Source organism: Molothrus ater, chromosome 10 (assembly GCF_012460135.2).
Source record: "Molothrus ater isolate BHLD 08-10-18 breed brown headed cowbird chromosome 10, BPBGC_Mater_1.1, whole genome shotgun sequence".
Lineage (NCBI taxonomy): Eukaryota > Metazoa > Chordata > Aves > Passeriformes > Icteridae > Molothrus > Molothrus ater.
The window spans coordinates 11,228,154-11,241,992 of NC_050487.2; the positions used below are offsets into that span (position 1 = coordinate 11,228,154).

A 13,839-nucleotide genomic window follows, 5' to 3' on the forward strand; every position below is an offset into this window, starting at 1 on the left:
ATGAATATCTTAATTACAACAGTGCAGTTAATATTCAGCAGAATAAATTTAACCAGCATTGTCCAGAATAATTAGCAGATATTCCTTTTCTCTGTCTCTGGCTAAGTAAGTTCTGTGTGAAACAGGGTAGTAAAATGGCTATATGACCTCATCCATATTTACTGAAATTAGGGTGTTGTATATTTGACTCCTATGGCTTTTGGATTGGAGTATTAAAGTAATAAATATCTAGGAAAGGCTACAAACTTGCTGCTTTTTTTTTTTTTTTGTTACACTGTTTTAGGATTCAAGAGCATACTACCATTTATTAAATGAGATTGCACCCAAAGGAGATGACCCTGAACAATTGCCTATTAAAATTGACTTTACAGGATTTCATGTAAGTATCCAGAAATGTAAAAATAGACTGGAATTCTCTGAGATCTCTGTGTATGTATCCAACAATCTGGTGACCAGGTTATCCCTGAATCCTCTTCTGTTTCCTAAGGTGTGCAAAAATTCAGCCAGATTGCTCAGTGTTACAAAAGCTCAAATGAGCAAAAGCTTGATTAAGTTCTACAGTGCTGCTGAAACAGGATAATGATTCCTGCAGTCAAAAGTTTGGAGCTATGTTTCACTTGGAGTAGTGTATATTGATTTTCACTTGGGTCGTCTAACATGAATATTACAGCATTCTGCTCAGTTCTCCTGTTCTGGAATTCAGACAAGGAAGAACAGACTTTACAAACCTTTGTTCCTTCCTCTAACCAAACAGCATTTAGAAATAACATGTGAGCCCTTCCAATAACCAGCAGCAAAGTGTGGCATCCATCAAGCTTTAAGTTGTAAAGGGACAGAGGGTCTAAAACCAGCCTACATTGATGTGGAAGCACTTGTCTAAGCTGCTTCATAATGCCTGTTGGAAGGATTATTCTGGGAGTGCATTTGCTGCAAAGTTGAACTGTGTGCCTGAGATACTGATATATATTAATCAGAATATACAGTAGAATCTCATTATTCATTATAAGCATGAAACCCATGTGCATGATTGTTTGCTTACATGCTTCAGTTCTCTTAAATTCCTTGTTTGCTTTGTTTACTCTTGTTTGGGATTTTTTGAGAGTGAGAGTAGAAGTAAATTTTTTCCATGCAATTTCCTACAGTTCATATGATCACATTTTGTAATGAACCAGTATTTTACTAATAAGGACTAACGAAGAAAACATAAGTTGCCAACTTATGATGATTAAGAGAAAAAAATATTAAAAGGACAGCAAGTTGGAAGCATTCAAACTCTTACTGGAACTACTTGAGAATATAATTTTAAAGCAGTGATGGTGAACCTTTGGTACATGTAGGAGGATAAGGAATATGGGAATCAACAGCCTGGAAATGGAAATAGAATCTCTACACTCCTGGCTGCAGTTGCTGTGCTTCATGAGGAATGCTCTGCTGACAGCCACAGAAGTGAAGGACAGTAGAAGGCAGAGGGGAATTGTCATGGGCTGTAAGAGCTAGCTCAGGCATTGGCAGAATGAGGGAGGAACTGACATGGGTTGTTTAGAGATTTCCCTACCTGATGGTTCAGTAAAATCGAGTACTGGACTTAATTGTAAATTAACTTCTGTTTGTTTTTCTTTTTAGGATAAAAATGACTTGAGGAGGGCTGAATACATGCTCCAACAGGCAGATAAATTGGGCTGCAGACAGTTTGTAACTCCAGCTGATGTGGTTGCAGGCAACCCTAAGCTCAATTTGGCTTTTGTTGCAAATCTCTTTAACACATATCCAGCCCTGCACAAGCCTGACAATTCATCTTATGATCTCAATTTATTAGAAGGTACTCAACTTTCTAACTGTATGGAAGAGAAGAATATTAGTATTAGAATATTTGTAGTGATTTCTACTTAGGTATTCCTTCTAGGTTGTGATGTAGGATCCCTGTGTGCTGGTGCCTGTGTTTGCTTACTAGCAGCCAATATAAGCCTTAGTGGAAAACCCCAGGAGTGTGTATATTGCTCACTTGTGTTAGCCTGACCAAATGGTCATTCCTGAATAACCTTCTGTCATCCATTTGCAGGAGCAAAAACTGTCCTACTTTCCTTTTGGTTTCCCGTGCTTCTTTCCATGCTATTTATATTTGAGCTGATGTACAAATTCTAGCTTTTCTTTGAAGTGCTATATTATGCAACTTTAATAGTCTTTGAAAGTATTTTTCACATAGTGCATTTATATATATGTGTGAGTATGTTTGTTGCCTTTTAAAGTAGGAAACATTTTTTTAAAAAAAGGCTTCTGTATCAGCAGCCTATATAAATCTATTGCATCAACAGCCTGTATAGATCCTGTCATGGCAGGGAATTTGGCCTTTAACTGTCCAGTTCAGATCTCTAATGCCAGACATAAAGGGATAATCGGTAGCAATCTTGGCTGTTGGCCTTGCTGTGGACCAGCTATTCTAGGATAATGGAATGGCTCCTGCCAGTGTATTTCACAGTTGTTCACTGATCTCAAAGGAGTGTGAGAATCAGGGGTGCTGCACTCGGGAGAATCATCAGCAATGTTCACATAGTCCTCTGCACTGCCTTCTCGTGCCTTCCTCTTACTGTTCCTATCAGGTTTCCTTTCCATCTAGGTGAGTCCATCTTCCTTTGCTCCTGTTTTTTCATGATTTGTCTGTGCTGCTGCATCCCTGTGTCACAAATCTTGTATCCCTCAGAGCATTCCTGTTTCCAGCTTCTTGCTCTTCTAGCTTCAGCTGGGTGCCAGCTGTGATAGAGGTTGTAGAGCACAGGACCTTGTCTTCCCTTTTCAGCTGTGATATCCCCAGTCACTGCAGTCCCTGCTGGCCAGGACAAATGACTGAAGGAAAGGTCTGCTCTTCCTCTGCTTCAGTTTTGTTAGAAATGTCAGCTCTTGGAAGTGCATACAGGAGCTGTGTGGAGGTGGAATATGTTCAGTTCAGCTTCTCTGCTCTGAAGATAAAATCGCTGGTGTGATTTGAAATACTGAAAACTTGGTTAAATTTGGAAGAGTTTTCAATGGCATGGGAAAAACCAGTTGAATTAGTTTCTGGACTTTCCTGAAACATTTAGATGGAGATGAAAGTCTCAGCCAAACCAGTTTAAAAAGTTACAATCAACTGAATGCTAGACTATGATTTTGTAATTATAAATACTGGCCAAATTTAACTTAGTATTTATAGTATATATTTTAGAGATGGATAACCATGCCAATGTTATCTGTTCAAAGAAAAGTAGATGACTCCTTTTTGCCCTCAAATAATAATTCCCGTGATGTCAAGTAGATCTAAACCATCAAAATAGTTATTTCAGCCCAAAGACAATATTGTTAATGGTTTTTCTTTCCTGTTAATGTATTGTTTGTTTTCCATTAAGTCCTGTGTTTATACTGATGTTTTCTCAAGCTAGTGTTATAAAATATGACATTGATTTCTTTATAGTTTCATCATAGATTGTCTGTTGAAATCTGACTCATAATTTATAATGCTTTCCTGTTTTGCTTCATGAAATGCAGATTTGACCCCTCCTAATGTAGGTACTGTATTTAGTACTTTTCTGTACTCCATAAAAGTGTTTATTCTGCAATTTTTCGTTCTTTTTTTTCCCTATTGTTTAATCATCTCTGTCCTTTTCTGGTTGATTTTTTGCATTGTTCTTACATTTTTCTATTGTTTTAATATGCCATCGTAAGTAAAAGAGAAGGAAAAAACCCCACAGCATATAAAATGAGGGCAAGAGTTGCAGTAAGTCAAATGTCATACAGGTATTTTGGAGGGTTTAGCCAGTAAGGGCTTTCCATGAACGGAGATGTCAAGCTCTAGGTATGTGTGGGTGAGTAGAGCTTCCGGAAAGTTTTCATTTTCCTGCGTAAATTCCATCTTTTCAGGGACTGTCCCACCTGATCAGCTGTGGTGTGGCTGTTCCTCTTCAGTTTAAGACAGTTAATGCTGTGCATAAACTGACATATGCCCTGATAATACGTCTGGTGATGTGCCCTGAAATATGAAATCGTGACTCTCAGGAATACTGACATAGCAAAATGAACGTTTGCTGTTGTGTGGGGGTGGAGAGGGCAGTCCTGAGCTCAGTTCTTGCACCAGCTTTGCTGCTGATCCAAGGAGCCCCTGGCTTGTGGGGAAAGCAGCAATTTGGAGTCAAAGTCACAAAGAAAGCTGAGTTCTTGGGGGGAGGAAGAGGAGGGACTTGTGTCCCCAGTGTAGATGTTCTGTGCTGTTGCTTAGATTATTGGCAGCCTTCATGGCTGTCACCACAAGAGGGTTAAGTACTCCCAATCAGGCTGGCTGAACTTTGGGTGCAACTGTATCTTGAGCTCAGTTGTGTTGCAGAGATAATCTTAGATTTATTCGGAGCTCTTTGGATTCTTCATCCCCTCCCTATGGCTACTCTCCACTCAGTTCCACAGTGTAATGATCTCAAAAAAGAGATGGCAATAAATATAAAGGATACTACCAAATTTGCTCCTCTCTCTTTTGTGTAGCTCTGCCCCCTTTCTGCAGTTTTCCAATGATTTTGGCTATCTGCTGCCCCACTCAGCAGAAGATATGCTCCTGATAGGATCACAAGGTATATTTTGAATAAAAGAATAGAGAGAAAAAAAAATGGTCAGTTCTCAGCCATCTGGAAAACTTATGAACACTCCTGTATTGCATGATAAAGGGATTTGTTTAGAGTGGCATATTAAATATAGTATGCTGGGTTTAGTTCCTGGGGTCCTTTCCAAAAGGGCCCTGCCCAGCTTGCATGCTCTTGCTCCTGCTTGGCTACTTTGGATTCTCCTGACAATCTTAAGCAAGCATTTTAAAATCCTCAGTCTGAGTGCAGTTGCTGAGTATCTGTTTTTGTGGCTATGCTGTTTCATAAGAGTTCACTAAATAACCTTGGTGCTGTCTTTGTAATGGACAAGTGTTCCTAAAAGCACTTTGCAGTCAGTATTTTAGGTACTGCAAATCAACTCAAAGCTCAGTAACCATGAAATCATTTAAAAAACCGCAAGGCACTTGCTTCAAAATACTATAATGTCAAAGATACTCTTTATAAACTTAAATTATATATAATTATTGAGTTATGATTGTTTTTAAATGGAAAAATGATATTTTAATAAATTTGTCACATAGTGTGATCTTTTAAATTTTAATGTGTCAAGAAATATGTGAAACAAAGCTCTCTGATGATCTTGCAGAGTGGTAGTTTTCTTTGTTTCTTCTGTTTCATCAGTAGCTCTGTGGTTACTTTTACAAGTAAATATTTGAAACAAACACTAATTTGAATTGCATATGAAAAAAATAATAATTTAGAAAATGTATCAGTAAGATTAATATCAACTATTTCATAATAATTGGAAAGAGCCTGGTAAGGTGGCTGAAAGTTTAAAAATAAAATTTACTCCATTAGAAACTGTAAACTACAGCTGAAATTTCTGAAGTCCAGAGCTTTTTGTGTAAAAGGGTAAGAGACCTAGATTAAAATGGCAGCTTCCATCTAAAAATCAATGTTATGACATAGGTCTAGGCATGAAAAGATAATGTTAAGGAGATTTCCTTTCTAGTCTAATGATAAATACGTTTACAAAGTAGCTTCATTTTACAAAAATATTCATTATTCTCTAGTCAGCCTAGAACTGCAGTACTAAATGAGACAGTTTTCATACTGTATACACCTCATCAGACAAACATGGTATTGTTACCCTCTAAGGAGCAAACAAAAACAGCAGAGAAAAATCTTACTTAGATATTTGTGCTTCAGTCTGGAGAAATCTGCTCTTTCATTGTTTGGAGGGGTTTTCTGCCTCCTCAGCGTCTTCGCTGTTTTCTTAACTGTGGATTATCAACCCAGGGGAACAAAGTGGTGAGGTTATTCCAAGCTCACATATTCAGGCTAAATATTTTCTCAAATGCTTCTCTTTGATGCAAGAGAAAACAGCTTATGCGGCACTGATTCACATGTAGATGGCTACGGAGATGTTGTTAAAATTTAGGTAGTGTTATATGTAGAAAATTAATGAATTATTGCAAGCTCTAACTTTATAGAGAAAGAGAGTTAGGTTAGGGCTCGTGATTGCAATAATAAACGCAATCTGTGGCAGGAAAGTGAAGGTTGGGATTTACTTCCTAATGAATTTTCTGCAGTTCTTGTAAGTAGAATTGCTGGTTAAAACTGTGAGGATAACTGGCCCCCTCGGCAGTATAAATAGCTTCACAAAGTTAACCAATACAACACTGCCTCTCCATGTTTTCAGTGCAAAGAACTAAAAACAAAAGAAATCTGTTGCTTAGGGGAGGGAGGCCCTTTGCAAATTAATACTGTCAAATTCTGTGAGGGGAGAGTGGAGTTTTAGTCCCTTGTGTGTTAGTACTGACTTTAATAAAAAGATGTTATTCTCTCAAACTCTTGAATGCAGTTTCCACTCATTTTAGTTTCAAGAAATGATTATTAATCATCTCCATTATATATTAATTATGTGAAATATAACAAAAATATTTCTGTATTTTATCAAATTGTATTTACTCAGATAAATGTAGTATAATAACACTACTCCATGTAGTCCCCCTGCCCTGTGCCCAGAACTGAGTGGATCTGAATTGGATAGGATTGCCTTGTAGTATAGACTATTGCTTGGGAAATTATGAACTCTTTTTGGGGTGGGAGGGGGGTGGTGAGGGATATGAGAAGCATTTAAACATTGCTTATTAAAGTGTTTTCCCAATAACTTATATAGAATTGTATTTGTCACCATAGGAGAAAGTAAGGAAGAAAGGACTTTCAGAAACTGGATGAATTCACTGGGTGTGAGCCCATATGTTAATCATTTATACAGGTAAGATTTTTTTTTAAAAGAATCATTTGACATCCCATGGGTAACAGGGGAAGAAAGAAGGAAAGAAGAGGCGGAAGTTGTATTTCTACTAGAATACTGATTTCTAGGTTTCCTCTTCAAAACTGATCTGTAGGACCACATTAAGCAGTATCTGACTCAAATATTCTAGTCAAAATCTAGATAGACTAGAAAACCTAAGAAGGTTTAAATCTTCCCCCTTCACTCACTTGTAGGCCGAATTACATTTTCTAAAAAGTTATTTGTTTATTATGATGTATAATTTTTATTTTTTCAGTAGACTCTGAGGAGCTCTGCAGTGTAGTGTTCTCTCAGATGAAGGCCTTTGTAACAAGCTTTTTAGATGCTTCTGGTCACTTTGAAATTATGCCAGAAATTGATTCAAATTCTGTTAATAAAAGATGAAATTGAGGCAGCAAATGGAAACACCTGCTTGTGTATATATATTTACTAATTGTTTTCATTATTTCAGTTTTTTGATCTCTGTAAAGTAGGTAGCTTAACGTGGAGAATTTCATTTATTAAGTAGCTGATGGGATTATCAGTAATGCAACATATAATGGGAAAATAATACTTTTCCTTCTATTCTTCTTTTGCAAGAATAAGTTCATTGGGTTTGATTATTCTTTAGCAAAATTCATCTGTAGGCATCTGCATGAGTATTTAACATTTGGGGAGGTCCTTAGAGAACTAAAACTAGATCAATGAATTAAAACTCTTAGCAGCTATTTTGTCTATGCTTGCCTTATGAAAGTAATTATTTATTTGAGGCCAGTGACTGAGACTGCTTCAGTTAGATTTGTGAAACTAATGAAATTAAATGCAGAATTTGGTGTATATAATTGTAGAAATCAAGCAATGGAATGTAGGCCAGTTTCTTTACAGAACAGCACCAGTTTTTGTTTATGTGTCTGGAATTTTTCAGCAACTTAATTACACTGTGAGAAGTCTCAAGTACTTACTTTCATTGCCAATCTCTGCTTTTGTGCTGAAGCCCATTGTTTTGCTCTTGGTTTAGTGACCTTTCTGATGCTTTAATCATCTTCCAACTGTACGACATGACGCGTGTTCCGGTTGACTGGAGCCACGTCAACAAACCTCCTTACTCCCTGCTCGGAGGAAACATGAAAAAGGTGGGTGATGCTCTGGGAGGCAGCCCAGCTTCACTGCTCCCATCATGCTCATGGCAGTCTGTGTTGTCAAGATTTCTGTGCTACTGAGACAGCCCTGGGAGAAAAAAAATGAAAATCTATTTTTCAGATGTTACCCAAAGAATAAATAGCAGTTACAGCACATATCGCCTTGGTTTCTAAACGTTGGCACCTTTTAGCAATATTTAATTTATGGCCTGATTTGGCTCTTATAAGTGAAAGCTTCAGGCCTGACCTGGCTGTTGTTGCTGGATGCTCCTATACTGTTAGGCATTTCCTCCCAGAGCAGTTTTATTTTATATTTATTATTGGGCAAGACTTGCAGAATCCAAGCTTTCACATAGTTTTGTTGTGAAGCCTGAAATGTAGAGGATAAAAATTACTGCCTGTTTAAGAAGAACACATTTCAATATCTTTCAAAGTATAGTTTTGATATAAATATATTTTATTCACAACCTTAGTGGAAACTTGGTTTTCTCAAATGTAGAAAAAATTATCATTGGAATATTGCATAATTGCATTTATAGTAAAAACTGTGTTATTTTAATCACAGTGTAGCTGGACTGGAAATCTTTTCTAGCTTCAGTTCTCACTGTAGGTAACAGTAAGCCAAAGTAATTTAAAATACACATAGGTTATATGTCTGTATTGCAGAAATATTGATATGTTTTCATTATTTGTAAACAAAATTTATTTTTAGATTGAGAATTGCAATTATGCAGTAGAACTTGGGAAGACAAAAGCCAAATTCTCACTGGTTGGTATTGCTGGACACGATCTAAATGAGGGTAATCCAACTCTGACTTTGGCTTTGGTGTGGCAGCTGATGAGAAGGTAAGTTAGGCAGTGTATGATAGATGTGTGTAAATGTGTCTGTGCATGTGTGTCTGTAAATCAAGGCAAATTAAGGGTGGTGTTCAGGTCACCCAATTGGTATTGTAGAGAGAAATCTCTAAATATCCCTGTTCTCAAAGATAAAATTGTATATGTGTTTTGTAATTTTACATACTGTGCAGTGATTGAAACCACAATTTATAGTGACAATTAAAACCTTATAAACTAGATACTGCGACTAAAATATAGATCCTGCAGCAAGTAAAAAGAATTCACCTTATTTCATGTTGATTCCATGTATCTTTCTGTAAGTATAATAATTTAAATATTTGTAAAACCCAAGGCAGTGGTGATACATACACTATAGAAGTTAAAAGGGTAAAAAATTGTAGGCCATTACAGCTACAGATACCATAAGTATCATCAAATCAAAATCTTGCTACTGTATTGAGTGAGAAAAAATTACTATAAAGTGATTTGATTAAGGAGTGTTTTATTGCAAATGTTTTCCTCAAATTAGTTTTCTTAGACCTATCCCAATACACTAAGTGGTTTTTGTTCTCAGACTGCTGTGATTCAGTTTTTTTTTCCCTACTAAGATGGTAGGGAGTCATTTTAACTGAGACAGTATTTATTATGATGTACTGAGTAAAACAAATGCATGAAGATGTTACCATGAATATTACGAGGTTTGGGATATTATTTTATTATTTTATTCAGTAACCAGTGAAAAAGTGATTTCAAGTACTATATAGTTTGGAAGGTAAGGGTACCCTCTGAGGAGTACTTAGCATTGTTACTGTGATGAGGTAATATTTTACCTTTGCTTATGGCTTTGTAAGAAAAGTTGAGTTCCACCACTCATTTTAACTTGGGCTCTTGTCTTTATTGAAGGTATACTTTGAATGTACTGTCTGACCTTGGAGAGGGCGAAAAAGTCAATGATGAAATTATTATTAAGTGGGTGAATCAGACACTTGCAAAAGCAAATAAGAAAACTTCAATTATAAGTTTCAAGGTAATAAATTTTATTTACTTTTTTTTTTCCACATATAATAGGACCTAGGATTTTTTACCTGATCTGTTAATGATTTGGTTTTAACAGCAGCTCTCCCATCCACTAGAAAAATTGTTTATGGAAATATTTCTGACAGTCTTTGAATCTTCAAAAGTATTTTACAAATATATTGACAAATAAAAGAACTTATAGTAACTGCAGTAAGATGCAAAAGAAAAAGCCCAAAACCAAAGAAAATAAAAAGAACATTAAACTTTCAAAGGGGCTTCTGTCTGAAATTACCAGTCTTTGGGCCTGGCATGTCGCATATTTTCCAAGTTTTTGGATATAGGCACTCTCATGCTGGTACAAGCCAGAAAAACGATTTTGGAAATACCAGGGGCAGATGATCACTCCTCCTAGGAGCTGGTTAAAAGGATGTTCTCGCTTGTGACAGAGCCGGGAGAGGGAGCCCAGGGTGGCCAGCGACACCTTGTGTCGTCCTTGGCACTGCTGATGTGCAGCAGGCCGGGGGAACGGGAGCTGTTCCCGTTCAGCATGAAAGAACACACTGATAAAGGAACCTTTCCTTCCACGTTATTTAAGTGTTCAAAACAAAAGAAGCCGTATGTGTGTCAGGTGTGTTTTTCTGTGTGAATCTCTTGCTCTAGAAATGGCTGATTAATAATTGCACACAAATGTAACATTCTTGTACAGGTTCATTTTATAACCTGAGACAGTTGTGTCTGTGATTCAAAACAGGAGAACCTCGCAAGTTAAATATTTGAGAGTTCACTATATTATGAATTTTAATTAGGAAATCATTATTAATAAAAAATTAAGTAAAAATATTTAATTTTCCCTTTAGAAGGTAACTTGAGCCTTCATTTTCTTATGAGATGTTGCTTCTCTTATTTCTACATAAGTTGTTATAATGGTGATATTAAATAAGCAGAAAGTATGACAAGAACTTGTCCCAGTATCTTGCCTTTAGTATGCCTGTGTCTTTGAGGGTACATTGGTTGTGTTTTTAAGGTCATTCAGATGATGTTTTTAAGATAATTCAACTGCTGGTTGACCAGTAAAGATAAGGAGGTACTGATGTAAAGTGACACTATTCAGTATTTGTTTTTTTGCTGCTAATTTTTTACAATATTTACATAAATATTGCCTTTCATTGTTTGGGTTTTGGACACTATGGCAAGCAGACCAAGAGAATGCAGAAGTGCATTATATTTCACTGTGGACTATGAAAACCAAGTTCTATTGTACTGCCATTACTTCAAACAGTAAAAATTATAAAGGTGTGACTTATGGTCTTGGGGACTCCATGCATTTAATGCCTTGAAGCAGAATTTTATTAGTATTTTTAGATGTATAATTAGTGATGGCTCGGTGGGACTCCCCTGAATTGGCAGTCCTAGTTCTGGTGACAGAGGCAGCTGTGCCCCATGGCTGTGCTCAGCCACTGCAGCCTGACATGCACTGCCTGTGCTTGCTCTGCCTGGACAGCTGGGATGGAATGATTGCAGCAACAGCAATTGCTCTTTTAAGAATCTCACTGTATTAAATATGAAACACAGACTGCTCACACTAGCTCAGAACACCATCTGAGTTGAAATATTACAGAAAGAGTGAGCCATTAACTACTGGGGAAAATAGTTCCATGGCAAGAAAACAAGGAAAATATATATATGGGGGCCTGGAAGGATCTTTTTTTGTTGTCTTGAAAGTCTGGCCCTTGAACTTCTGTCAAAATCCCCTTCCTCCCTAGCTCTTTAGGGCTTAGGGCTTCCTTAGGGCTTAAGGAGGGAAGTTTGATGAAATAAATTTAAACTATTTGTGCAATAATAATACCAGCACGGTGAACATTATAATACTGATTGCAGAAAAGAACATTAGAATTCATAAAGGGTGAGGAGAACCTTCACACTATGAAGTAAGAAAACAGGCTCCTGTCTTTCAGTATGCATGCAAGATGTGCTGTAGGGTTTTTTTCATTTTGAAGATGGAATAATCAAAGCAGATTCCTTAAACTAATCCTGAGTCTTTTTCTTTTAGGACAGATCAATTAGCACTAGCTTACCTGTCCTAGATTTAATAGATGCCATTGCACCAAAAGCAGTTCGTCCAGAAATGGTCAAGAGAGAAGACCTTTCTTACCAAGACAAATTGAACAATGCCAAGTAAGTTTTAAATTAATGCTTCATATTTTCCTGAAATGCAGGAAATGCATGAATTCACAGTGTAATGCATGATTTACTATTTTGTTAGAAAGATAACACTAATATTAATTGATTTTTAATAGAATATAAATTCTAATATTATTTCTTTTTCTAGTTAATCTAAGATATGAAGTCAAATTCACAGCTGATATGACCTACCAACACTGCACTGTAATTGGTTTCTTAATAGTTTGCCATACCTCATATGTTTTTGACCAAAATAAATGCTTTGATAACCAGTAGTAAAACATCTGCCAGTACATGCTTTCTTCACAATAATGTCCATTTTCTAGTAGAGCCTAAGTACTATTAAACAGGCATATCCTACTATTAAAATCTGGTTTTGTTGTTGTGAGTTTTGACATATTGGAAGAAGCCAGAAAAATAACAGTATTTGTTTTCTCTTGTTTTCCAAGGTATGCCATTTCAGTTGCTCGAAAAATCGGTGCTCGTATTTATGCTCTCCCAGATGATCTGGTTGAAGTGAAGCCAAAAATGGTGATGACGGTGTTTGCATGTTTGATGGGAAGAGGACTGAACAGAATAAAATAATATAGACATATAATGTAACTTTCTGCCATGTTAAGCACAATGAATGCCTCGCAGTTTACAGAGTTCTGAAATTTAGTATGAGAAAAAGTGTATGCACAAATATCAATTCTCTTTTAATCATGTGTTTATAATAGTTAATTTTTTTCAGTTTCATAACACATGAATTATTTATGGCTAATACCATTTTCAGAACATGTTCATTAACAAATTAACATCATAGATTTGTATTGCTTGGAAAAACCCCTATGAATCAAGCTTCATTTGTATTAGTTTCCATAGCACTGTGAGAACCTGCATTGTTTTACATATGTTGTTTCAGGATCAATTATGAAACACTGTTTGATTTTTGTGGGTGTTACTTATATGTAGTCAAACAAGTCTCAAGGTGCATTCCAATCCATTTGGATTGGACTCCAAACTGCACAGAAATTATCATCCTTGCCTTATTCTTGGAGAGCTTAACTCTTGTTGGAGCCAATGAGCCTCTTGTCATTGACTTCAGAGCAAGTAAAGGCCTATGATAATGTCTGGTAACTAATGAATACTGATTAAACTGATGAAACTTTTTTGTGGGAATTATCTTCAAATATATGTAGTAGTTGTGTTCTGTTACTTAGCAGAAACTTTTACAAACCATGTTCTATGAAAAAACCAGCAATAGAAAGCAGAAATGTCTTGTCATTATTAGGCCTGCATATGTGCTAAGTTTTGTGGTTGGACTAAACAGCTGTTGGCTGAGTTTTTTTTAACCTTTTCATAAAATACTGTATTAAGAAAACAATAAAGAGCTGGCTAGTCCACTATGGAATTTCTCATTACTGTATGCATTTCCTTATATTTCATTCCTTTGATTTTTCTAAAATGTGTATCATGTTTGCAGAGGTTTGGTGTAGAAAGACCGGTGCATTGTCTGGATGAGATGAAATCTGTATTTTTTTCTTAGTAATTTTAAAGTAACTGTTTGTACTCCTTTTTCATCAGTGTAAATTTTCACTTATCAAGCTGGAGCTGTACATTTAATGAAGTTGTTACCAAAAGCCAAACAATACAAAAACTAAATCAAAATTAAAGACAATTTTTTTTAAGTATGAAGCTTCTACTTTCTCTTAGGTCCTGAAGCCAGTCCTAAGTGTGGCAGAACAGGAGAATCCTGATGAGCAAGCAGTTGGACTGAGTTTGATATCTTCACTATCTTGCACACAATATAGCAATACTAAGGGATGCA

General features: G+C 36.3%; 1 protein-coding gene across 4 annotated transcripts in view; it reads left to right on the forward strand.

Annotated features, from left to right (window-relative positions):
- PLS1 (plastin 1) overlaps positions 1 to 13,702 on the forward strand; it is a 41,003-nt gene extending 27,301 nt beyond the window's left edge. For all 4 annotated transcript variants that reach the window (XM_036389132.1, XM_036389133.2, XM_054515940.1 and 1 more), the window contains exons 9-16: positions 284 to 379; positions 1,624 to 1,819; positions 6,759 to 6,837; positions 7,874 to 7,988; positions 8,707 to 8,840; positions 9,735 to 9,858; positions 11,899 to 12,023; positions 12,479 to 13,702. In XM_036389132.1, coding sequence (XP_036245025.1) covers positions 284 to 379; positions 1,624 to 1,819; positions 6,759 to 6,837; positions 7,874 to 7,988; positions 8,707 to 8,840; positions 9,735 to 9,858; positions 11,899 to 12,023; positions 12,479 to 12,614 — 1,005 coding nt within the window. In that variant the 3' untranslated portion in view covers positions 12,615 to 13,702. The remainder of the gene's footprint in view (positions 1 to 283; positions 380 to 1,623; positions 1,820 to 6,758; positions 6,838 to 7,873; positions 7,989 to 8,706; positions 8,841 to 9,734; positions 9,859 to 11,898; positions 12,024 to 12,478) is intronic.
- The last annotated feature ends 137 nt before the right edge of the window (positions 13,703 to 13,839 follow it).